The following is a 24,770-nucleotide window of genomic DNA, read 5'->3' as shown; positions in this document are numbered from 1 at the left end:
TCTGGAATCACTCTTGGCAGGCTCAGAGGAATTTATGGGATGCCGAGGATCAAACCAAGGTCTTCAGCACGCCAGGCAAAGGCCCTGTTCACTATTCTCTCACCATCTCACTTCCTTTTAGCACGATGATGACATAAAAGAAGCATTCATTTTTTTATGTCATTGATGTGAATCTTAAACGGCATAATGATAACTTCAAAACATAGCAGCATATTGCACAGTCATGGCCCAGGTCATATTTTCAAGCTGATTCTAATATTTCTACATTGTATTCAATTCAAATTAAATCATCATGGCACTTATAAGTGGCTAGTCACAGGAATTTTACAATTTTCTCATTTAAAGGCTGGCACTTCTCCAGATACATACTTTTTCAAATAAAATTTAAGTTGGTACAGACGATATACAATGTCATGTAATAGCCCATAAATCATCTACATAGCCTAATTTTCTTTTTGTATATTCTTTACTTATAAATGAACACAGCTTCTGTAATCTTGCAGTCTGGAATTGGTGATGTGTCAATAAATTATTGAATAATATCTGATGACTGGTGGTTATAAAACATGTTTCAAATGTTGAAACGGGTTTCATTATTTTGTGTGAAAAATAAGTCACAATAAATAAACTATTTGGAATGGAGTAAAAAGCACATTTGGAAAATGGACCATAAAAATTATTTACAGAAATTTCTTCTTAAAGTGCAGCTATGCTGTGACTAAAAACCTGTAGTGCTGAAAACCATAATGGCCCCCCACTGAAATGTAAATTTTCAACCAGCTGAGGAATTTTACAGAAGATAAACATCAGACAACAATGATGCATTTGTTTTCAAAGGAAGTAGTTCCATTGCCATAATGTTCCTTTCAAATTAATTTACATTTGGTTTAGTGAATGTTAGAATCAAACTGAAGTATTTAACTATCCAATCAAAAATGTGAACATATTTGTTTAGAAAAATAAATGAACCACAAAGAACATATACAGAAGGAATTCTAGATATAAAAACTGTCGATTTTTTTCCCTCTCAGCCTGGAATGTTATTCTATACTTTTGGTTTTTAATTTAAAATGATAATAGGCTTTATACCTGATTAGATTTGATCATTTGGAAAAGGTTGAAAGAATTTTTTTCTTCATGTGTTCATGCTCTGAATTATAATTATGCTGTATAAACCTAAAAGCTTTTAGTTCATTCATCCTCATCTTATTTCTAATGTACTTCACCAACATTTATGGACCTCTAAAACATTTAGCAGATGGATTTATAGATTTCTGAGAGAAATATGAACAAGCTGACAGAAGAACATGTTGACTTTTCTCTATTATTATAACTTAAAAAGAAATTAAAATAATTTTAATATACAAATTACTTAATTTAACTTCTGTGTCCTATTCCTGAACTTTGTTTTATGAATATTTAATTCAATAATTAATTCAATAATAATTCAATATTTATGTAAAAAAGCAAAAACAAGCAGTGTTTTCATAAAAGAACCTAATACATAGTGAAACAGACTATATTCCACAGTGAAATCTTTTCTTTTTTTTAAAGAAGTACTTTCTTCTGTGTATTTTTTAAATGTCTTTGATATACCACAGCTTTTAAAAGTGGTGCATGGAGACAGAGAAATAGCACAGCAGTAAGGCTTTTGCCTTGTACTCAGTTGACCTAGGACAGACCCAAGTTTGATACCCGGCATCCTGTACCATCCTGAGTCTGCCAGGAGTAATTTCTGAGTTTGGAGCCAGGAGTCATTCCTGGGAGCCACCGGATGTGGCCCCAAAAATGAAAAAAAAAAGTATAGAAGTGGTGCATGTTTATTATAGAATAATTATAAGAGAAACTTATATGTCTTCTTTATTAGTGTATTAATTTTTCCTTTATTGAGGATATTTCAATCATCTTTTAATCTCTTTCACTGAAATGTATTTTAAAATTTAGTTGTAATGTTTTTAACTTGTTTTAATTCGAGTTATTAATAATATTCCTCTAATAAAACAATCCCTATAATTATCACATTTTAATGTTTTCTAATTCTTCCTCAAAGCATACCCATACCCAGGAATTAATCCTGTCTGTGCTCAGGGATATCAAGGTGGTGTTCAGGGGACCACCTGATGTCGAAGTAAGGTTGGATGCATGCCCTACACTCTGTACTGTCTCTCCAACAAAAAATATTTTAAACATATACTGTCAGAAGTTTAGACTGTTTCGAATTATTGTATGTAATTAATAAATATTAAAGTAATATTTCCATAGAAGTAATATGTATTTGAAGATATTTTATTAGAATAGAGTCCAGAAATTACATCTTGAATAAAGGAATATAAATGGCTAATAGAATTGTCAAATCATGTTTTTGTAATTTCTTGCACTTACAATTTGTAGTTAAAATTTGCATATTTAGGAAAATAAAAAGTAATTGATTATATTTTCATCTGTCAAGATGAGATATATGTGGAAATCCCAGTACATTTAACCAAGAGTTATCTAGATATGATAAAAAAAAGTCACAATCAAAGCTTTCAATTTTACTGCAACCTAGTAGCACATGAAAAGACATGTCAAAAAGAAATGTTAGAAATAAGTATTAATATCATACTAAAATTATCAGCACTCCATCACAACACATAAAATCTTGTGATTTCTCCTTATTATTACAAACTGTACTATCAAATTTGAATCATTTATATGATAAAAAAAGCAAGTTAAACAAATTCACATAAAGATTCAATGCCTCTTATCACATGAAAAATGGAGACTTACTCTTTTGACATTAAAAATGGAGATTAGACAGTGTTCGTCGAACCCTGAGCCCCAGATCCCAGAGGTAGAACTGATATAGTTCTCTGCAACACTACCAGCAACCAATCTCCCCTGAGAAATTTCTAACACCGCTCTGGCACCAACTTGAGCCAGTTCTGATATGACATCCGACAACAAGGAAACAACAACAGCAAGTTGTCCTATCACATCACCTAATGGTAAGATGAAATTAGAAGACATGTTGTCCTTTGATCTGTGCAAAAACCAAGAACACTAACTACAGAAGACTGACTTTGACAACCATAACTAGGCATAACTTATCCTGGAACCTATAAGAAAAACCCTATCATAGGGTTGGTACAAGCCTAGGACTTGTACAAGAATCAAGATCTCAAATTACAGATGTCCGACTTTGACAACTGAGACTGGGCAGAACTTCTGGAACCATAATGAAGACTATCCTAGGCTTTGGCCTAGGATCTGAGAAAAAAACCAAGACCACTTATTACAGAAGTCTGAGTACAACAATGATGGAACAGAACTTCTAGAACCATAAAGACTCTATCCTAGACCTTGTCCTATGACCTGTGCAAAATACCTAGGTCTCTAGATACAGAGGCCTGATTTTATCATCCACAACTGAGTGGAAAGTTTCCTGGCACCACAAAAAAGACCTTAGGGTGTGGTAATGATCATGTATGGAGTTAGTAGTTGTTTCCATGACAGTATGCTTCAAGGGCGGAAAAACCCTGAATCCCTTAGGGGGAAATTCCCTTTCTTAGTTCCCCAATATTATTGTGCCTATTCAAAAAAAAAAAAGAGGGGTTTGAGCACAAAACCTTGTCACATAAGCACTCCTTTTTTTTTTATACTTTTTCTTTATTTTCTTCCTTTTCTTCCTTTTCTTTCTTTTCACCCTTGGGGTTATTATTTGCTGATTTTTTTTTTCTGCTGGGTGCTTTTTATTTTTTTATTTTTGATAGTTACTGTCTTATTTTTTTAACTGTTGGTTTGTATTTATATTTTGTTTTGTTTTTGTTTTTGTTTTTTCTTCTTCTTCCAGAAACACAACTTGAATCATCTTGTTCTGCCTCATGAATTGAGGGGGAAATAAAAATGAAAATACCAGGACTAAAGAGCTGTATGAACATTGAGTCAAATTAAAAAATGATCAGACTTAAACACCAAACCTAAAGCCAATAACAGAATCAATACCTATCTACAACAAGCTAGACACAGAGAGGAATAATTACACTAGCACTCTGGGGGGTGGGGAGTGGGGATAAAGGAGGGAGATATGGAACACATGCTGGTGGGAGTGGCCTTGATTCATTGTCACTATGTACCTTAAATACTACTGTGAAAGATTTGTTATTCACTCTTTGGTCACAATAAAAATTATGATTAAAAAAAATGGAGACGTAAAACCACAGTTAAGATGCTAGCCTTGTATGTATCCAACCCTGGTTCAGTTCTTACCACAGCATAGTAGCAGGTTCTATCAGAACCACCATACTGTTCCCAGAGCACAGATCCAGGAGTAATTTGTGAGCACACCTCGTGTGTTCCCAAATATCCTCCTCCAAAATAAACACTTAATCATATAGGAATGCAAAGAAGCAAGATTATGTTCAATACAATGTTACTCATTTACTGAATTGTCTTATAATATGAGATATCGTGAATTTTCCCTACTTGTTTCAAACCTCATTTAATAATTCTTCTATTACACTGGCATCTGTATTAGACACTAAGGATCCTAATAAAAATCACTCTTTATTGTATACTTCATGCAAATCTTTTCTTTGACAAAAGAGGGATATTTATTTGCTAGTTTTGCATTATTTTTTTGCTTGTTTGTTTGTTTTGGGATCACTCAGCTGTATTCAGGAGTTCATCCTGGCTCTGCACTCAGAAATAGCTCCTGGCAGGCACAGGGGACCATATGGGATGCCTTAATTCAAACCACCGAAAGTCCTGCATTGGTTGCGTGAAAGGCAAACACCCTACCTCTATGCTATCTCTCTGACTAGTTTCACATTTTTAAAATAAGAATCTCAAGCCAAAAAGTGATAATTTAAGTATTTTTAAGTAGTTAGAACAAATAGGAACATGATTGTATGAAAGATTCTCACCAGAAATAGCTGAGATGTCAACATAATAGAAAATGTTGAGAGTAATGAATTTATTTCAAAGTCTGTCATTTTGACTTATTAGAGTTAAAAGGCAGAAAAATTGTCTAGATTCTGGGATTTTATTATTGGATACTGGAACAACTGCAGTCTTGATTGGCAGTGGCAATGATATTCTGGATTTTCTGCCATTTTAATAAAATCTTTGTGCTTCTTTTCAGTATACTTCTGCTCTGACTTATGATGCTGTCCAAGTGATGACTGAAGCGTTCCGCAACCTTAGGAAACAGAGGATTGAAATCTCTCGAAGGGGGAATGCTGGAGACTGTTTGGCAAACCCCGCAGTGCCCTGGGGTCAAGGAGTAGAAATTGAAAGGGCCCTCAAACAGGTCAGCTCCTCAAAAAGATGGTAGTGCCAATTAACACTGTCCATTGTTTCTACCAAATTAATGACCCTTGTTTTATTCCCTGCATTTTATATAAATACATTTTATTGTATAACTACACAAGATATGCTTACTAATAAAAATAAACCCCCTTTATCATGGTTTCTTGACTTGTTCTTTAGTGAGAATAACATACTATTTGCATTTATGCAGAGATGAATTGATAATTGCCCCCCTCCCCTTCTATTCATTAGGTTCAGGTTGAAGGTCTCTCAGGAAACATCAAGTTTGACCAAAATGGAAAAAGAATCAACTATACTATTAACATTATGGAACTCAAAACTAATGGACCAAGGAAGGTAAATCTTTACTGATTTGATTGAAAGGTGTTTTTCTCTGTGCAAGGAGATAGGTAAAATACCCTCTAAATCCTAGATTCGAAGATTCTCAGATGTGTAGATTTTAACTATTTTCAGAAGCCAGATATGAGTACTTGGATCTTTCCAAATTAAATATACTTATTTCTAATAACACTCAATTATAATTTTAGTGACAAAATTATTAAAGAATTATAAGGGGCTGATTTTTAGATTAAAGTAGAAAAGAAGATTCAAGAAAAAAAATAATATCTCTGAAATTTTAAGTTTGAATAGAGAAAACTTTTAACTGCTATGACCAAAATGTCATTTCTTGGGTCTTATTTTATTTGTATGCAAATATTCTATTTTTTCTATTTGTCTGATGCCCAAATTGTTCTCTGGGACTATTTAAAGTGAACATGTGGACTGGGAGATAATAAAAGGGATATGGTGCTTGCCTTGCACATATCCAATCCCTGGCATCACATATGGTCCCCAGAGAATTGCCAAGTGAGAATTCGGAGTACTGCCTGGTTTGGTCCAAACACCAAATATATATATAAAGGAAAAAATGGAGCTAAAGAGACAGGTCATTTTTAAGAAATGATTTTGTCATTTTTATAGTTTCTTTCTATTAGATATGTAGATACAAAAAACATATCTCTATTTAAAGAAAGTACACTTAATGTAGGTACAATTTCAGATTTAGATGTGAGTTTCAAGATAATAAAATGTTTTCCTATTACAAAGACAATTTACCCACATATCTCTTTTTTATAAACATTTTTAGATCGGGTACTGGAGTGAAATGGACAAAATGGTTGTTACCCTGACTGAACTCCCTTCTGGAAATGATACCTCTGGTCTTGAGAATAAGACTGTTGTTGTCACTACAATTTTGGTAATTTGCTGCATGTGTGTCTATTTTCCTTACATTTATTTTGAAATAAATTTGAGCATCAGAGCTATTATTCATTTTTTAGGACAGTAACTTATGTATACTGCCGATAGTGGTAATTTTGTAATGTTTTCATTCCTAAATATTTTCTCTCTCAAAAGAAATGCACAAAGACTAGCTGAATTAAAGCATTGATTATACCCCCGATTCTCTTCAAGATTAAAGATTAAAACAAAACAGGTAAACAATTGAAGACAGTTTTGAAGAATACTTGTCATAATATCTTTCCATTCCTCTAGACATTATGTCAACTTCTATTGACAGTCAAAGTGAACTGAACAAGAATGTTCTTACTTCCCTCTTACTTTTCACTGATGGTTGGCATTTAGTTAGTTCTGGAAAATTATGTACTGACTGAATAAGGCAAATTGAAACTAGGTTTTGAACAACTACATTTGGAGAAACCTAAGTAAGATATGGATCATAAGACAAGTTTTTTGTAAAATGAAATGAAGGAAATTTGGTTCACTAACATGACAAAACAATTTTGTTTTGTTAAAGTAGTGAATAAGTCCATAGTATTCAATACTGTAATTCAATGAAGAAGCAAGTATAAGAATGTAGATTAAGAAATTCAGATGTTAAAAGCATCTAAAAATATTTGGAATTATATTTAGCTAGTGGAAGTTAGATGCTTCAGGATAAATCTTTAGTCATATATTTAAGAAATATCATTTTAATACCAGAAATCCTTGGAGAAATTTGGGCTGTGTTAAATTATTTTTTCATGCTTCTTCTTTTTATGTTCACAGGACAGCTTTCTCTGGTTATCTTTGTAGTATCATTCTGTGATACTATATCTCAGATTAATGGGACCTGAAGTCTGAAAGGGTAGAATCAGTACAGCACAATGGCAATGATTCACTGTGTGTCACTGGCCATCACCCTGATTTTCACAGGAAACTTGTTTTGGATACAACAATGTATATAGGATTTGGGGTGAATACTACTTTTTGGGGTTATGTAGTTTTAACCTAAAATAAGAGGATGGTGAATCCTGACATTAATAAAATTTAACAACATTTTCCTCCTTAAGTTTTAGGAATTACAGATGTGATAAAGGAACATTCAAACACTTTATAATTTTTAATTTCTCTTGTACCTTTATCTAGCTAGGTAGAAGCTGTGCTCCTGAAATATAATGGTATATACTTAGTAATATATTATCAGAACTGTCACACCTAATTTCTCCTAATATGTACATTATTTTCTTACTGTCTCTAACAGTTAATTATTAAACCAGTATACTATATCAGTGAAATTATATAATAGAGCATTTTAGTCAACTTACTACACTATTTTTTTTGGTACAGGAATCACCATATGTAATGATGAAGAAAAATCACGAATTGCTTGAAGGCAATGAACGCTATGAAGGTTATTGTGTTGACTTGGCTGCAGAAATCGCCAAACATTGTGGATTCAAGTACAAATTGACAATTGTTGGGGATGGCAAGTATGGGGCCAGGGATGCAGACACGAAAATTTGGAATGGGATGGTTGGAGAACTTGTATATGGGGTAAGTATATTTATGTTCCTAGGAAAAGTCCATAAAAACTTTTGTTTAAAGATATCATTCCTTCCTGCAAAGTATTTTTATTTATACCTGTTAGTTTACTATTTTACTTTTAAAAGTTATGTTCTTCTTAACATTTGAAGATTAAGAATAAAGTCTGAGCAAATATGCAGATACAATGAGACAGTAATTTATTTACACAAAATGGACATGATAGTTATATAAAAAGAGTAAAGGAAATCTAGAGGTATAATTGTAGTATATCATGATCAAACCATATAAAATCATCATGTATTTGTTAAAAGGAGGTATCTGGAGGAAAATTAATTTTAGTTAATGCTTTATTAGAATTTAGTCTACCAGGGAAGTAATTTTTGCGATTTTCCTTATTTTCTTCTTTTTCCATTTGAGCTGATGATGTCACCATCCTACTTTTCTGACCATTAACTCCAAGAACTCACTTTGTTTTGTTTAATTTACAGAAAGCAGATATTGCAATTGCTCCATTAACTATTACCCTTGTGAGAGAAGAAGTGATTGACTTCTCAAAGCCCTTTATGAGCCTCGGAATATCTATCATGATTAAGAAGCCTCAGAAGTCCAAACCAGGAGTGTTTTCCTTTCTTGATCCTTTAGCCTACGAGATCTGGATGTGCATTGTTTTTGCCTACATTGGGGTCAGTGTAGTTTTATTCCTGGTCAGCAGATTTAGCCCCTACGAGTGGCACACTGAGGAGTTTGAAGATGGAAGAGAAACACAAACTAGTGAATCAACTAATGAATTTGGGATTTTTAATAGTCTCTGGTTTTCCTTGGGTGCCTTTATGCAGCAAGGATGCGATATTTCGCCAAGGTTGGTTACTCGTCTGCTTCCGCTTTGTGCATTTTAGGTCTCCAGTAGGTATTCATGGTGTTTATGAATTCACTGACCAGTTTGCCAGCTGCTGACCTCCTGTCCAAGCAATTTAAGATGCTTTGGGATGGATCCTTATAGTCAGCATAAGACTGAAATATTTGAGCAATGTTCTTCGAATGTTGATCATATATTTGCCTGGTGAAATTGTACACACCATGAAGAGGCTATAAAATGCATAAGGTTCCTAACATTCATGCCTTCTTGGAGGGGTACCGTGTTTTTGCTGCATGTTCTCATTTTACAGTCATCTGTGAGTAATCCACAGACCTGTATATGGGAAAATGGGCAACATTTATTATTAACTATAAAACAACAACTTGCTTATAGACATTCTTTGTCATACATCCCATCTATTTTATTTTCTTATCGTTATCTTATGAAAATGTTATGGGAGAAATGGTCAAAAAAACAGTATTTAGGGTCTGCTGCTGAGTTAATAGGACTATATGATGGCTTTCTTTCTATGTATCAAGTAATAAATTTTTGTATAATAATGATAGTTGATTCAAAAAAGTATATGCCATATAGCATATAGTACATATCATATGATAAATTCACATATCTCTATTCTCATGTTTCAGTTCCTTAGTCAGAATAACTAATAATATTGACTATATTATAAAACAGATTACCATTGTTCATGTTACAGACATGCCTACATATTAATGAAAGCCATGTTTGGATTTCATATAAATTAAAACATACCTTTTTTTTAAGATGGTTAGCTCAATTGGTTAGAACACTGTGTTAAAACATATTGCAGACATTATTACTATACATTCAAAGATTAGATATTATTAATATTGTACAATTTCTTTTAACTGAAACTGTCTCCTTTTATTGTATTTTATTTTTTCTCAAAGACATGTATGTATTAAGCATATTCCCTCCCCTTTTTATTTTAAACTCATTTCAAATAACTGAGGTATTCCTGATCCTTATGCTGGACTTCAAATAGGTTTTTAAAGTAAACACTATGATGGAATGAGTATTTGCCAGTGAAAATATTTTTGACTATTCTTTTTTGCTACATTTTCTTTTTTTTAAATATATTTTTTACTTTAATCATAGTGGCCTACATATCATGACAATAATATTTTAGGTACATATTAACATAAAATCAGAGGAATTCCCATTACCTAAATTGTGCTCCCTCCACCTCCGTTCCTGTCCTACCCCATATCCTCCTCCCTCACCCCCCCCCCCCGGGCTGCCAGAATAAGTGGTCCCTTCTGTGCCTAGCTGACTACTTAGTTTTCCTACACCAGTTTGGTCTTGGTACCTCCCTTATTTCCCGCTCTAGTTGGGAGGTGGGACTAGATAGTTCAAGTTATGTGGTTTTGTTTGAAGAAGAGAAAAGTAATAAACTGGGGAAAAAATTAAATGCGCCAAAAATGGGCAGAGTCCTTCTGGAAGCTCTCATCCTAGTTTTGAGAGAAGAAGGGGAAAAAGGGGGTGGAACACCACAACAGTACAAAAAGAAGTGTCAAATAAAACATCAGTGAACACTCTAACAATAAAGATAAGCACCATATAAAGGCCATGGTCTTGAGATAAAAAACATGGCAGAGCACATAAAGGAAGAAAAGAAAAGAAGAAAGAAAATAAATATGAACAGAGACAACAACTTCAATAACCACACCAAAACAAATAAATTGGCAAAAACTAGATAAAAAAATTTGTGCTTTTTGTCTTCTTTTTTTTTTCTTCCCTCCTGCATAGGCACAGTAAATATTGGGGTCATTCAAAAAGGAATTCCCTTGGCCTAAGAAAAATAGGGTTTCTCCATCCTTGAAGTATATTGTCATGGGATTAACTATAGACTCCTTTCAGGTTCATTTACTCTCCCCTTGGTGCTTTTGTGGTGAATGGAAGACTTCTGCTCCATCCTGGGTGATTAAAATCAGACCTCTGTATCTAGAGATCTCGGTATCTGCACAGGTCAGGGAGTGGAACTTATGATAAAGTCTTTCTTTGTGGTTCTAGAAGTTCTGTTCCCTCCGTGTCCTTTTAATCCGTTTTCTGTGGTTGGTGGTCTTGGTCTTTGCGCTGATCCTAGGACTGGGCCTGTGATAGCATCTTTCGTTATGTTTCCAGAAGACCCATTCCGTTGCAATTGTCTCAGACAGACCTCTGGAACTAGAGATCATGGTTGTTGTGCAGGTCATAGCTCAAACCCTAGACTAGGGCTTTTTTTATTGGTCCCAGGATACATACAGTCCTGTCATGGTTCTATCAGCCAGTCATCTGTAAATCGTGATCTTGGCATTTGGACAGATCGAAGGGTGACAAGTCTTCTGATTTTGTCTCATCGTAGCTGGTGAGGTAGGATAACCTGCTCTTAGGTCAAGTTGTTCCCAGTTTCCTCGTTGTCAAGATATCATCTTAGAGCTGGCACTTGTTGATGTCCGAGCAGTATTAATGATATCCCGGATGGGATTTGTTTCCTGTAGCTGTTGTGAAAAGCTGTGTCATTTCGATGTCTAGGATCCAGTGTTCAAGGCTGGATGGTTGGTGTCTAATCACCTGGGGTCTAAGTTGGGTCAACGTGACATATTTTCAAGGTGGGAGATGCCCCTGTATTGTAAAGAAGTATGAGTTCTTATCTCTAGCAGGTAAGAGCTCATTTTTATACGTAAGATTTCCCCTTTTTTTAGTGTGCCTTTGCAGGGAGAAATGGTGCTACATTATATTGCCGGTGCATTTGAGGGTGGAAAGAGAAGAAAACAGAAATAGGTCACACACCCAAAAAAGATAAAAATAGAAATATATATAATATATAAAAATATATATAATATATATATAAAATATATATAATATATATAAATATATATATAGAAAGAAAGAAAAATATTTAAAAAATGAAATAAAAAGTGATTAAAGGACAGAGTGATGCAAGAGACTACCTTACATTTGGGGAAAATCAGGTAAAGAGATGGTGTAATACAGGTCTTGTTTATTTTTTTTTTTTTTTTTGGTTTTTGGGCCACACCCGGTAACGCTCAGGGGTTACTCCTGGCTATGTGCTCAGAAGTTGCTCCTGGCTTGGGGGACCATATGGGACACCGGGGGATCGAACCGCGGTCAGTCCAAGGCAAGGCAGGCACCTTACCTTTAGCGCCACTGCCCCGCCCCAGGTCTTATACTTATGATGGAAGTATAGGTTTCCCCATTGTCTTTGAGATTTTCTTATGGTATGTGGGTTCCCGGGCGCCTTTTCATCATACAACCTGTCCCTCTTGAGAATGGCAAAAGATTTGCTGCAGGGAGGTCTTGGGAAGGGTTCTTACATTGGGGATACTTTTATGGCTAAGTCCCGTTTCAAGTAACAGTCCACGTTAGAAGGGTTGGTGAGGAGTACGCGCAGCATGAGTCAGCAGGGGAGTTCAAAACACTTCAGAAAGAAATTGAAGAGGATCTAGAGGAAAAGGATAAAATAAATTATTTCCTAGCACAATAAATAGATATTAGGTCTTGTATTTTTCATATTATTAATTTGAAATTTTTGTAGAGGGGAATAATGGCCCCAAATGATGTCTCGTAGCCAGATGGGGGCTGGTGCACTGGTAAGTCTCAGGAAACTGGTCTGTGAGTTAAAAGCTTTGACTCAAATATGTGATGTCACTGAGGACTTGTGGTAAGCGGAGGCCAAAGGTCTTCCTACCAAAGCCAGAACTAGCAATCAGGATAATGATTACTTCAGTTTAGAAAAGTAGAGTAGACTAACGAAGTGTGTAAACAAACAACTAATTAAATAAATTAATTTATAAAATGTATAAACACTTTGGAGATATGTTTTAAATAAGATATTTGAATAATATTCATATAGATTAATATAGAACTATAAGAATGTATTAGTAGAGTATATTTAAATGTCAATTTAGATGACTTGTTGAGCCAAATGAGGACTTACTTATAGTTAAGTTTAGTTTTATTTATTTATAATTTAAAAAAATCAAATTTTGGTTTTAGGGCCATATTCCTCAGTACTCTGGGCTTATTTCTGGATCGACACTCAGAAATCACTCCTGGCAAGGCTCTGCAGACCATAAGGGGTGCCAGGAATTGAACTTGAGTTAGTTGTGTACAAGGCAAATACCTTAGCTGCAGTTCTATTTCTAGGTCCCTGTAGTCAGAATGTTTTAACTTATTGAGAAAAATAAAACAAAAGAAATTATGAAAAATAATTAAAAAATTTAAATAAATTATCTAAAATAATAAATCAGAACTATATTTAGTCTCAGTTATTTAGTAAAGATGAAAACAATCACATGTGTAGATGCACATGTGTAGACTTGAACATTTCGTTTAGCAAAACCTTTTTGTCTATCACTATAATGCAAAACCAAATTAATCCTTTTGTATAAAATGTCCTAGGCACTCTCAGTGATGTTTTACAAACACAAATAATACATTGCTCAGGAATATTTTAATTTCAATGATGGATATATCTATCCAATGTCCAGTTATTTTTCATGGATTATATAATTTATATAAATTAGCACCTTAAATATCATTAGGTCTGTTTTAATCACTTTGATAGAGGAATTACTAGCTTAAAGAGTTTAATTTACAACTGGAAAATAATGACCTATAAAAATATTCACAAACATATTGCCATATATAAAATGTCAAAAGCAGTTACTGTATGATCAGTTTTTGTTATGAGGAATTCACATTATCAGGTACTAAAAACCTTCATTAAAACAGTGTACATTAAATAATTATGCTTTTGTTGATTTGAAGAAATGATGGAAATTTTAAAAGTAGATTTGTTTACATGTTTTTCCACACTTAAAATCCATTTGACATCATTTTCCGATTATCAGTAAGAGGCATTTAATTTTTATCATACATTTATTTAATGTTTTACATTTCTTACAGATCATGATAAATGATTTTAATTATATTCTTTTTGTTTTTTTCTCTCACTCTCCATCTCCTCTTTATTTTAGCAATTGATGTTCTTTAACCTAGATATATTTACTTTTATTTTACCTTTTCTCTTGATTGCTTTAGTTTATAGTATTGCCAGTAATTTAATAAAGTACCTATAAATATTTGTATACTATAAACAGGTCTAAATTGGGGAATAAATTATTAATTTTTGTGCTTTAATTTTTTAAAATTCTTACCTCTTTATCCTAAAACTTCTAATTGTTAGATCAAATAAAATTATTATAAGATTGAAGATCTATTATTTTATTAAAATAATATTCAAATTTTTGCTTTCTATAGCCACATAAAGTATTAAAAATAATATATTTTATATCTGTGCATATATTTATGTCTACATCATTTAAAGAAATTTAAAGGAATTAAAAAAAATTAAAGTATGTGACCATGAACTTTTGTTCTGAAAATGTTGTTTTAGAATGTTTCAAGAATTAAAATCTTTCTCAATTTTTTTTATTTTTAATTAAATAAAAGGCAATTTGTCAAGACTATAGCAGTTCAAGCCCCAGCACATCATTTCATATTTATTAAGAATTATATTTTCTGTCACATATTTGTAATGTTCTTTTTTCCTATATTCTCTCCTATGCCTTTTCTAAATAATTATATTTTAAGCAAAAATCTATTGAAATTATGCAACTTAATGGACTTAATTAGGAAGAATATTTCAATTTTAAAGCTACATATCTAGGGCACACTTCTTAATTTAAATTTTTAACTTTTTCAACATGGTTCTGAGTTTGGGGGGATTTCATGTTATTTTGTTTTTGTTTATTTACAATGCCATTGGGTATTTACAATATTGTATGTGTATTGAATAAATGATTTGCTGGATATTTCTTGAAATTGCCTTGTCAACATAATCCCATGGCCTAAATTAACTGTTTTGTGAATTTTACTCTGAAGGAATCCTAGCTATCTGATCTTTCGCTCTGGGAATGTCATCATTTACAGCTACTTGCTCCTTACAAACTTTCTGATTTATTAACTAGCAAATATGTTGAAATGTTTTCACTGAATATTACCTTTTAAATCAATATTTGTATAGTACTGTTAACTTGTTCATTCATTTTACTTTACAAATCCATCTCATACTTGTTATTAGATCCCTCTCTGGGCGCATTGTTGGAGGAGTATGGTGGTTCTTTACCCTGATCATAATCTCCTCCTACACGGCTAACTTAGCTGCCTTCCTGACTGTAGAGAGGATGGTGTCTCCCATCGAAAGTGCTGAGGATCTTTCTAAGCAAACAGAAATTGCTTATGGAACATTAGACTCTGGCTCTACTAAAGAGTTTTTCAGGGTAAGAAACATTGCCTTATAATTAATGAGTTTGTTATTAATTTTCAATTTTTGTAAACTTCTCTTGCTCCTCCTCTCATCCCCTACTGTAGTACCTCTCAGTATATCTCTTTATCTGATACTGGCCTTCCCTTACTCTCCCTTCATACCTGTCCTTAACTCTATTCTCTCTACTTTCTTACTGCTTAAGAGAAAAGTACAGTATGGTTAAGAATGTTAGCTTGATAAAAATCAATTGTCTTTTGGAAAACAAAACAATACAAAATATAATTAAATTTGATGGTTAAAAGCTATTACTATTTTATTTTAAATTTTTAAAACTTTTTTTCATTGAGGTCTTGTAGTTTATACTTTTAAAATGATGCTGTCTCATGCACTTAATTTCAAGACTGCACCAATCACCAATGTATCTACCTCCATTTTACATTATTTTAAAGAACTATAATCACCATCTAGCTTTCATAATTTACAATTAAAGATTCACATTACAAACAACTATGTTGTCAGAAAAAATTATAGTTAGAAGTAAAAATTAAGGAATTTTATAAAAGTTCTAACAAACATTTTATGTTCTACTTTCTAAAAAGGGTACCATATTTGTATATATTAATTAAATACAAAACTCTTATAGAAAAGCCTGATGATAGGATATGTCCAAAGATTTTTTTTTTTTTTTTGGTTTTTGGGCCACACCCAGCGGTGCTCAGGGGTTACTCCTGGCTGTCTGCTCAGAAATAGCTCCTGGCAGGCACGGGGGACCATATGGGACACCGGGATTCGAACCAACCATCTTTGGTCCTGGATCGGCTGCTTGCAAGGCAAACGCCGCTGTGCTATCTCTCCTGGCCCATGTCCAAAGATTTAATGTCACCATTTATTTTTACTTTATTATTAGTGTAATAACTCATTCTATTACACCATAAGAAAAATATCTGATTTATTTAGATTTTAAGAGATATACATTCTTCTGATAATTTATGATTAAATGCATTTGCATGTATCTCAACTTTTTAAGGCAGAATAATTTACAGTAAATTAAGATCAGGGCCTTTACTGGACAAATGCTGAAGTAGATTATAATTTGAAGATTTTCTTAAATTACCTTTACCTGGACTCTACAAAATGAAATTATTTGAATAGAAAAATGGTGTGATTTACTACAGTTGATAAAGATAATAACCTGGATATGAGTGGGCATTTCAAGACCAATGCTTTTGATTAAGTTTCACAATTTATCAGCAGAAGTGGAGTTAGCTGCCAACGGCCAGCTCAACTTCAATGCTGTTCTAATAGTACATAGGCAAAAACTAAAGATATTCTAAGCACATTTGTACTAGATAGGTAATACAACTGTACTCTTGTTTGTATTTTATTTATATACTTCATTAAAATTCCTCCTTCTGGAAGCAAATGTGTTCTATAAAATAGGCAAGAAACTATTATGTAAGATTACTTAATGTTATGAATAATTATTAAAATAATTTTAATAGTTTCTAACAACTCTTTTTCACATAAATATGCAGTTGTTGAGAGTTGTTTTCATAGTGTTGGATAATAGTATCAACTTACTGCATACTTACATCGAAGAGCTTTTTCAGACTTCCTTAACTCACTCAGTCATAAAAATGTATGTCTTAGTCGCCAAGATTTCATGGTCAGTGTATCAAATTCACCACAAGACAAGGGGAGGTTACATCATATATATACACCAGTCATGCTTGTTCAACAAACTATTTTATTTAGCTCATGAACAATAGGATTTTCTGTAAGGAGGATTCAGTACAAGGTGAAGGTCTGGGATTACAGGATTACGGCTCAGTGATAGAGTCATAGGGAGGTGGGCGGGTACAAAACAAACAGACTGGGACTGGATGGAAGCTAGCAGAATTATAAATATAGTATCTAGTCTACCAGGATGGTTAGAGATGGAGTGGGATGCCACTGAACTCAAGGCACTTTTTGTACCCTTTATTCTCTAGCCATCTGTTATGCTTTCATTCATCTCCAAAACAGCTATTACATGAGGATGAAAGAAACTTTACCGTTGGTAATAGTTTTTGAGCTGATCTTGTTTCATAAGAATGAAATGAGTTTTGGAGGTACAATTTTATAATATCCAAGCCACCACCAAACTACCAGAGTTCAGGGGGTCCTTTTACATTCTACCTTTGTGATCTTAATTTTGCCCTTAGAATCTTTCTGTTTACATTTGACAATGCTAGTACTCTTGTTTTCATGATAAACTATGTATGAATGAGACAATTCATTTGCATATATTTTTCTTATTAACTTTGCTTAATATAATGTTTTCTAGTTTCAGCCATGTTTCAAATTGAAAAACCACTGAGACAAAATTTTGTGTGTCTAAATATACCACAATTTCTTTACCCACTTCATCGGTTTTTAATAACTGGTGGCTTTGTTATTTATTACTAATATTTAAATTTTAAATAGTTATCAAATATTTTATAATATGCTATAATTAGACTTTAGTGGTATACTCTTTACATTTTATGCTATTTAAAATGATATATTATTTACTATCTGAAATTATCTATTATTTAAGAATTTATCATACAAAACTAGGTTATCACAGTAAGAGTTTTTGTTGTAATCTTTGTAATATATTGATTTAAGAAGTTATAATATTGACTACATTTTTATTCTTTTTTTTTTTTTTTTGGTTTTTGGGCCACACCCTGTGACGCTCAGGGGTTACTCCTGGCTATGCGCTCAGAAGTTGCTCCTGGCTTCTTGGGGGACCATATGGGACGCCGGGGGATCGAACCGCGGTCCGTCCTAGGCTAGCGCAGGCAAGGCAGGCACCTTACCTCCAGCGCCACTGCCCGGCCCCTTGACTACATTTTTAAAGTCCTCTAATTAGCTAACAAGTAGAAAAGATAAAACAAAACTATTTGAAGATAAAACTAGCCAGTTTTACAACAAAATTTAGAATTCAGGGTTTGGAGATATAGTGCAGCAGTAAGGCGTTTGCCTTGTATGCAGCTGACCCAGGATGAGTGGTGGTTCTACAGGGTTGACCGTGACTGCCAGGAGCTATTTCTGAGCATAAAGTCAGGAGTAATGCCTGAGCACCACGAGGTGTGATCCAAAAACAAAAACAAAAACAAAAAAGAAACAAAATTTAGAATTCAGAACTATCAGTCTTTTCATTTGTAATAACAGTCTAAAGTATATTGTTATTGAGATAAAAGACATCAAATTCAAAATCATTTTTTATCTATTTTAATCTGTTTTGTATTGAGATTGTACTGATGTGTAGTTTAAATAAGGTGGGTTTTTTTTTTCCTTTTTAGGATTCTTTATGGAGAGACTGTAAAAAGGTATAGGCATATCTTTTTTTCAATTAATTTGTATCTTTATTTAAACACCATGACTACAAATATGATTGTAGTTGGGTGTCAGTCATGTAAAGAACACCCCCCTTTACCAGTGCAACATTTCCATCACCTATGTTCCAAATCTCCCTCCTCCCCAACCCACCCTCTCCTGCACTCTAGACAGGCTTTCTACTTCCCTCATTCATTCACAATTTTAGGATAGTTCTCAATGTAGTTATTTCTCTAACAGCACTCATTAATCTTTGTGGTGAGCTTCATGTCATAGGCTGGAAGGTTCAGCTTCTCTATTATTTGTCTCTAAGAAGTATTGGAAAAACGTCTTTCAATTTTCTTAAAACCCCTAGATAAGTGAGACTATTCTGCATCTATCTCTCTCCTTCTGACTTATTTCACTCAGCATAATAGATTCCATGTACATCCATGTATAGGAAAATTTGTTTGTTTTGTCTGTTCTTTGAGGTGCTTATCGATATAGCGGGAGCCCTCAATTCATGGGAGGACTGCCCTGGTTTGTCTCTAAGGAGGCGAGATTGGGGAACAGGTGACTGGGCTGCTAGAGCAGTTCACATGATCTGTGGTGGTTATTCATTGAAAATGTACCTCATTATATCTGCTTTTGCTTTTCTTGGGCAGCCCTGTCAGCCAACCCACCAGCTGTTAAGCAGTTTACAAGTAAATGCAATTTTTTTTTTGTTGTGGGGTTTTGTTTTTTTTTATATTTTATATTACATTTTTTAAAGTCCTATGAATGTATACGTGTGATTAAAATGGCTTTTTCTGTTGGAAAAAAATAAATAAATAAAAAAAAGAAATAAGGAAAATTCCATTACTTCATCTCTCCCGATGGCTGCATAATATTCCATTGTGTATATGTACTACAGTTTCTTTAGCCATTCATCTGTTGAAGGGAATCTTGGTTGTTTCCAGGGTCTGGCTATTGTAAATAGCACTGCAATGAATATCGATGTGAGAAAAGGTATTTGTATTGTATTTTGGTGTTCCTAGGAGTGGTATAGCTGGATCATATGGGAGCTCAATTTCCAGTTTTTGGAGGAATCTCCATAATGCTTTCCATACAGGTTGGACTAGATGGCATTCCCATCAGCAGTGAAAAAGAGTTCCTTTCTCTCCACATCCCCACCAGCACTGCTTGTTCTCATTCTTTATGATGTGCGCCAATCTTTGTGACATGAGATGGTACCTCATATTTGTTTTGATATACATCTCCCTGATGATTAGTGATGTGGAGCATTTTCTCATGTGCCTTTTGGCCATTTGTAATTTTTCTTTGACAAAATGTCTGTTCATTTCTTCTCCTCATATTTTGATGGGATTAGATGTTTTTTTTTTCTTGTAAAGTTCCAGCAGTGCCTTGCATATTTTGGATATATTATATATATATATTATATATATATATTTTTTGGATATATTTTGGGTATTGGGTGAGTAGTTTCTCCCACTCAGTGGGTGGCTCTTGTATTCTGGGCACTATTTCAAATAAGGTATTTTTTATACTTCAGGTAAACAATCTGCCCATAAGGTTTTTTATGTTGTTATTGCTTTAATGAAATAAGTGAGTACATTAGTTTTAGATTTAGGTAGACCAACAATATTTCAAACATAAAATCTATATATTTACTGATAATGAGTAATAAAAATAATTAAATAATTTAAATATTTATTACATTCTGGAGAAAAATAAATTAGAGCAAATATTGTAGCTATCAGAAGAAGTAGATTGTAAAGGTCAAACATCTTTATTTTTTAGTTTTTAAGTTTTTTTTAATAAAACTCATAAACCATTTTTCAGAATGAGTGATAAAATCTGATTCAGTTTGCAACTGGTAATTAACTCTAATTATAATGTCACCATATCATGTCTGTAATAAATAGACTTTTCCGTTATATGTCACTATTTTGGAGCCTTGCCTTTTAATAACTTCTGAAATAAAAATATAAATGTTGAGTTGGGTGACTTTGAGTAGCAATTGGCTACATTGTTTTGTTTGTCTTTATGCCCATTATGTTTCTACTGAAATTTAGATTTTTGGGACAAGGACATAGCATTATACTTAAACCTATCATCTGCCTGTCTATCCATGAAGAACAATTCTAACTTTCAGATAGGAAGTACTTCTCATGCCTATCATAAATATGTCTCATTGTTCTGTTTATTTTCTCTGATTCTCTTCTCTCAGAGAATAGGGAACATTGTGTATCTTATGAAGAATTGTTCTACTTTAATTATGCTGACATTGGGAGAAATGACCCGAAGACATAATATAAAAAAGACATTTTCATTTTAATATAATGAAAGTTAATTATTCTTTTCTCCCAGAATTATATAGTCTAACATTCTATAAAATTATATTGTTGGTCATTAACATCACAGATATTGCACAAAGCTTTGTATTTGTACAAATGGCAGATAGATCAAGGTTCCATATATTAGCCTAAAATTATTTTTCTTTTATACTATTTATGTTAATGTATATGATTTACTTATATAATAAAAACTAATAACAAATAAATATACTACTTTGGATTTCCCCTTGTTTTATTTTTGGTTCAAATTAAATTTTGCTAAAGGGTTACTTCTGACACTTCACTCAGGAATAATACCTGACAATGGTAGGGGAACCATCTGGGATTGCAGGGTTCAAACTTGGTTGGCCACATGCAAGACAAGTTCCCTATCCTACCCGCTGTGCTATCTCTGAAGCCCCTAGATTTCTCTTTTAAGAAGAACATATTTTTCAAATTCTTTCCTTGTAAAAGATCTATCTATTTTATTTTTAGTATAAAATATTGATTGAGGCACAATCATCAATTGAGGCCACCCATATCTCAGCTTGTGATGTTTAACTCAGCTATTGAGCCTCTGGAGAAAGCTGTATTCTCTCTTGAATGCATTCCTTTCTCTCTTTCTATTTTCTTCCTCATATTCCTTATATGAAACTATTGACTTAAAATATAAAATATTGATTGCAATCCTGTTAAAATTAAAGTAATCAGGCCATTGTAATATCTTCTGTTTTGAGCAGAATTAAGTGTTATTTTTATTAAAGTTACATTTTGTTCCCTTCTTTACTTTTGTAGATCAATAATATAGCTTGATTTCTTCCTTACTTAGTAGGGGTTATTTTTATTAATTTTTTAATCTATGACATAATTAATGATTTCCCTGTCACATTCCTATATATTACTTATTTTGATGCAGGTCTTACTATGCTATGTAATTGTAGCCTTGTATATTTGAATATTTAGGTATATGCTTCTGCTTTCTATATATGAATACATAATGTATACATGGTCTAACTTTTAAATAATTTGGGGCTAATATGATAAGCCAAATACCACTTTATTACTAATATCAAAATAATTATCCAATATCAAAATAGCCCTTGATTAATGTGAACCAATTAGCACTGACTAGCACCCTGGGACTGTAATGGAATTCTGTCATGGTGTGGTTAGTCTAATCCATTACAAATTTTTCTCCTTAGATTTTGGAGGAGCATTATTCATGCATAAGAATCTTCCTTGCTAACAGTTATGGATTTGCATAGCTTCTCAAGATGATCTAGGACAAATAGAAATCACTTCTCTGGTTCACATTTTTTTCTTTCTATGACATTTAACAGGTTTTTCCATCACTCCACAAAACATCTGAGGACAGTGTTACATTTTTAAACAATTTTTGGACAAATTTTGCCTCAACATCCTGGAGAAAACTTGTGTTCTATAATTTCAGTTAAATAAAGCTATTTTAACAGTATAGGAAAGGTCATACTTTCGCCAATGTTTTCTTTAAAAGTTACTCTTGGGCCTGGAGAGATAGCACAGTGGTGTTTGCCTTGCAAGCAGCTGATCCAGGACCAAAGATGGTTGGTTCGAATCCCCGTGTCCCATATGGTCCCCCGTGCCTGCCAGGAGCTATTTCTGAGCAGACAGCCAGGAGTAACCCCTGAGCAACGCCGGGTGTGACCCAAAAACCAAAAAGAAAAAAAAAAGTTACTCTTAACTTTAAAAACCTTGCTATTAAAAACCATGAATAAACCTTCTTAACTTGCAGGGGAGTTCATTTTACTTGGTAGTTTCCAAGCTTATGAAAATATCACCAGTAAATGAGAAATCATCTTAAATAGTTTTTTCTCAAAGTTCTATGGCAAAGAAAAAGAAAAGGTTATGTATATTTCATTGAATAGATGTGATTATGTAAATTAGGAGCTTCTCCAAGTGGAAATACCTGATTTTGTTCATCATACATTTCCATGTCTATGCTGAGCAAATAGTAGTCCTTCCATTTAGACACTGACGTTGGGTCCTGTTTTGGTTTTTGTTTGCTGTTATTACTTTAGTTATTTGTTTGGTGCCTTCCAAATATGCTGGGGAGGTGTGATCACTCCTGGTAATTCTCTGAAAATAGATCCTGTTAATACAAGGGTCCAAGAACCCTGACTGTGTCAGCGGCACCTATGGCTGTATTGGGCAGTGCTCAGGGACCCATGTGGTACAACACGTTGAACTTATTTTTTGATGGATGTAAGACATGCACCATAACTGCTACATCGTCTTTCCAGCCTCCACATCATCCTTGAAATACAAAAGAAAAATGACGGCTATTATTATCCACTGGATAATTAACTCTAATTAAATGACAGGGGTATTTTGTTATTGAAAATATCAAAGAGAACATGCTGCTTCCCAAACAGCTATTAGAATATCAGTATGATTGGTCTAGTAGAAAGGTTAAAAATAGGAAAATAAAATTATTTGGCATTAGTTTCTGATACAAAAATCTTCTAAAATTTCTTTTTAGATATCTCAAAAATGATAATTAATGAACACATATAGGCACTTTAGATGAACTAGTGTATCATTCATTTATGTGTGTTTTCAAGTGAAAACAATAATCTCTTCATGTATCTATTGGATGTTTCACACTAGTTGCCATGGTATTAAGCAGAATCGTAAAGCTCTATAGAGAAATCTATTTTTCAATGTTATTTAAGCCATAAACTAATCATACATATTATTGATGTAGAATTCTTTAACTAGACTTTTTTCTGTTCAGCAGAAAACTTAATATAAAAGTAATTTTACAAGTGACTGCTTATTTTTAAGTTACAATAGTTTAAAACTGAAGTGTTCAGGGAAAAAACAAACAATAGCAAGTATTTTCAAAGCCCCAAGTGTTCCTTAAAATTTTATTTAAAGAAACAAAGAAATTGCCCAAGTTATGATGCCAGCAAGATGGTAGAAAAGGATCCCAACAGCCTCAGCCCCCTCTGGAGAAACCATGTCAACACAATACATTCTCAAAATCACTATTTCTTGTTAGAAATTCAGGAATTTGTTAAAGGATACTGCACATAAACAAGTGTGCAAACAGACTTGTCAAGCCAAGGAGGATAATTTATGACATTCACTATACCTGCCTCTACACTCAGCAGACCCCAGTGGAATTGAAATAAAATACCCAGCTCTTAGCTTTTACCTGAAGACAAAGAAGATTAAATTGAACTGATTGCTCACAATTCTGATTTTGCAGTTTTCTCCCTTAATGTAAGTCCTGTCACAACACATGGTTATGAACCTGAGAACAAAGATGAAGGTTAGGAATAGCAATGTGCTCACTTGTCATTATTTCCTCCACTCCTGCTTAGTGTGGAAAGAAATGGAAAAAAATACTCCAGCCCTCAGTTTACAGTGGAAGGAAATTTCTGTGTGTACATATAATGCTTTGGCTTTGAAGGGATGAACATGGCCATGGAACTGGTTGCTATCTTACCTTCTTAGAGTATATTTCAAATGCTAGAAGGTTGGGGAGAAATGTGAACTGAAGAGCTTGCACTGTTCCAGTGAATCTGGGGTATGTCAGACAGAATCCAGTAAGGAGAGCAGCATCTGTTGGGACAAAGATGCGTATATCACGCCTTCAAGTCTGCCTGCATTCAGCATTCTTGCAAGCCTTTGGTGGGCTTGCCTTAAGGACTTACCTCTACTTGTCTGACTTGAAGTGTAAATGGGTCAAAGTATATCTAGAAGTCTGAGGATTACTTAGAATATTAGAAATGTTATCTATGGTAACTTCAGAAAACCAGAAACT

The 24,770-nt window shown here is 33.4% G+C and overlaps 1 protein-coding gene across 4 annotated transcripts in view; it reads left to right on the top strand.

Annotated features, from left to right (window-relative positions):
- GRIA2 (glutamate ionotropic receptor AMPA type subunit 2) overlaps positions 1–24,770 on the top strand; it is a 128,482-nt gene that overhangs the window by 97,459 nt on the left and 6,253 nt on the right. For all 4 annotated transcript variants that reach the window (XM_049769594.1, XM_049769592.1, XM_049769591.1 and 1 more), the window contains exons 7-12: positions 5,123–5,290; positions 5,542–5,646; positions 6,437–6,547; positions 7,918–8,124; positions 8,604–8,974; positions 15,099–15,297. In XM_049769594.1, coding sequence (XP_049625551.1) covers positions 5,123–5,290; positions 5,542–5,646; positions 6,437–6,547; positions 7,918–8,124; positions 8,604–8,974; positions 15,099–15,297 — 1,161 coding nt within the window. The remainder of the gene's footprint in view (positions 1–5,122; positions 5,291–5,541; positions 5,647–6,436; positions 6,548–7,917; positions 8,125–8,603; positions 8,975–15,098; positions 15,298–24,770) is intronic.

This window comes from Suncus etruscus, chromosome 3 (genome assembly GCF_024139225.1).
Source record: "Suncus etruscus isolate mSunEtr1 chromosome 3, mSunEtr1.pri.cur, whole genome shotgun sequence".
NCBI lineage: Eukaryota > Metazoa > Chordata > Mammalia > Eulipotyphla > Soricidae > Suncus > Suncus etruscus.
The sequence above is the reverse complement of the archived record's forward strand: the minus strand, read 5'-3'. Positions and strand labels throughout refer to the sequence as shown.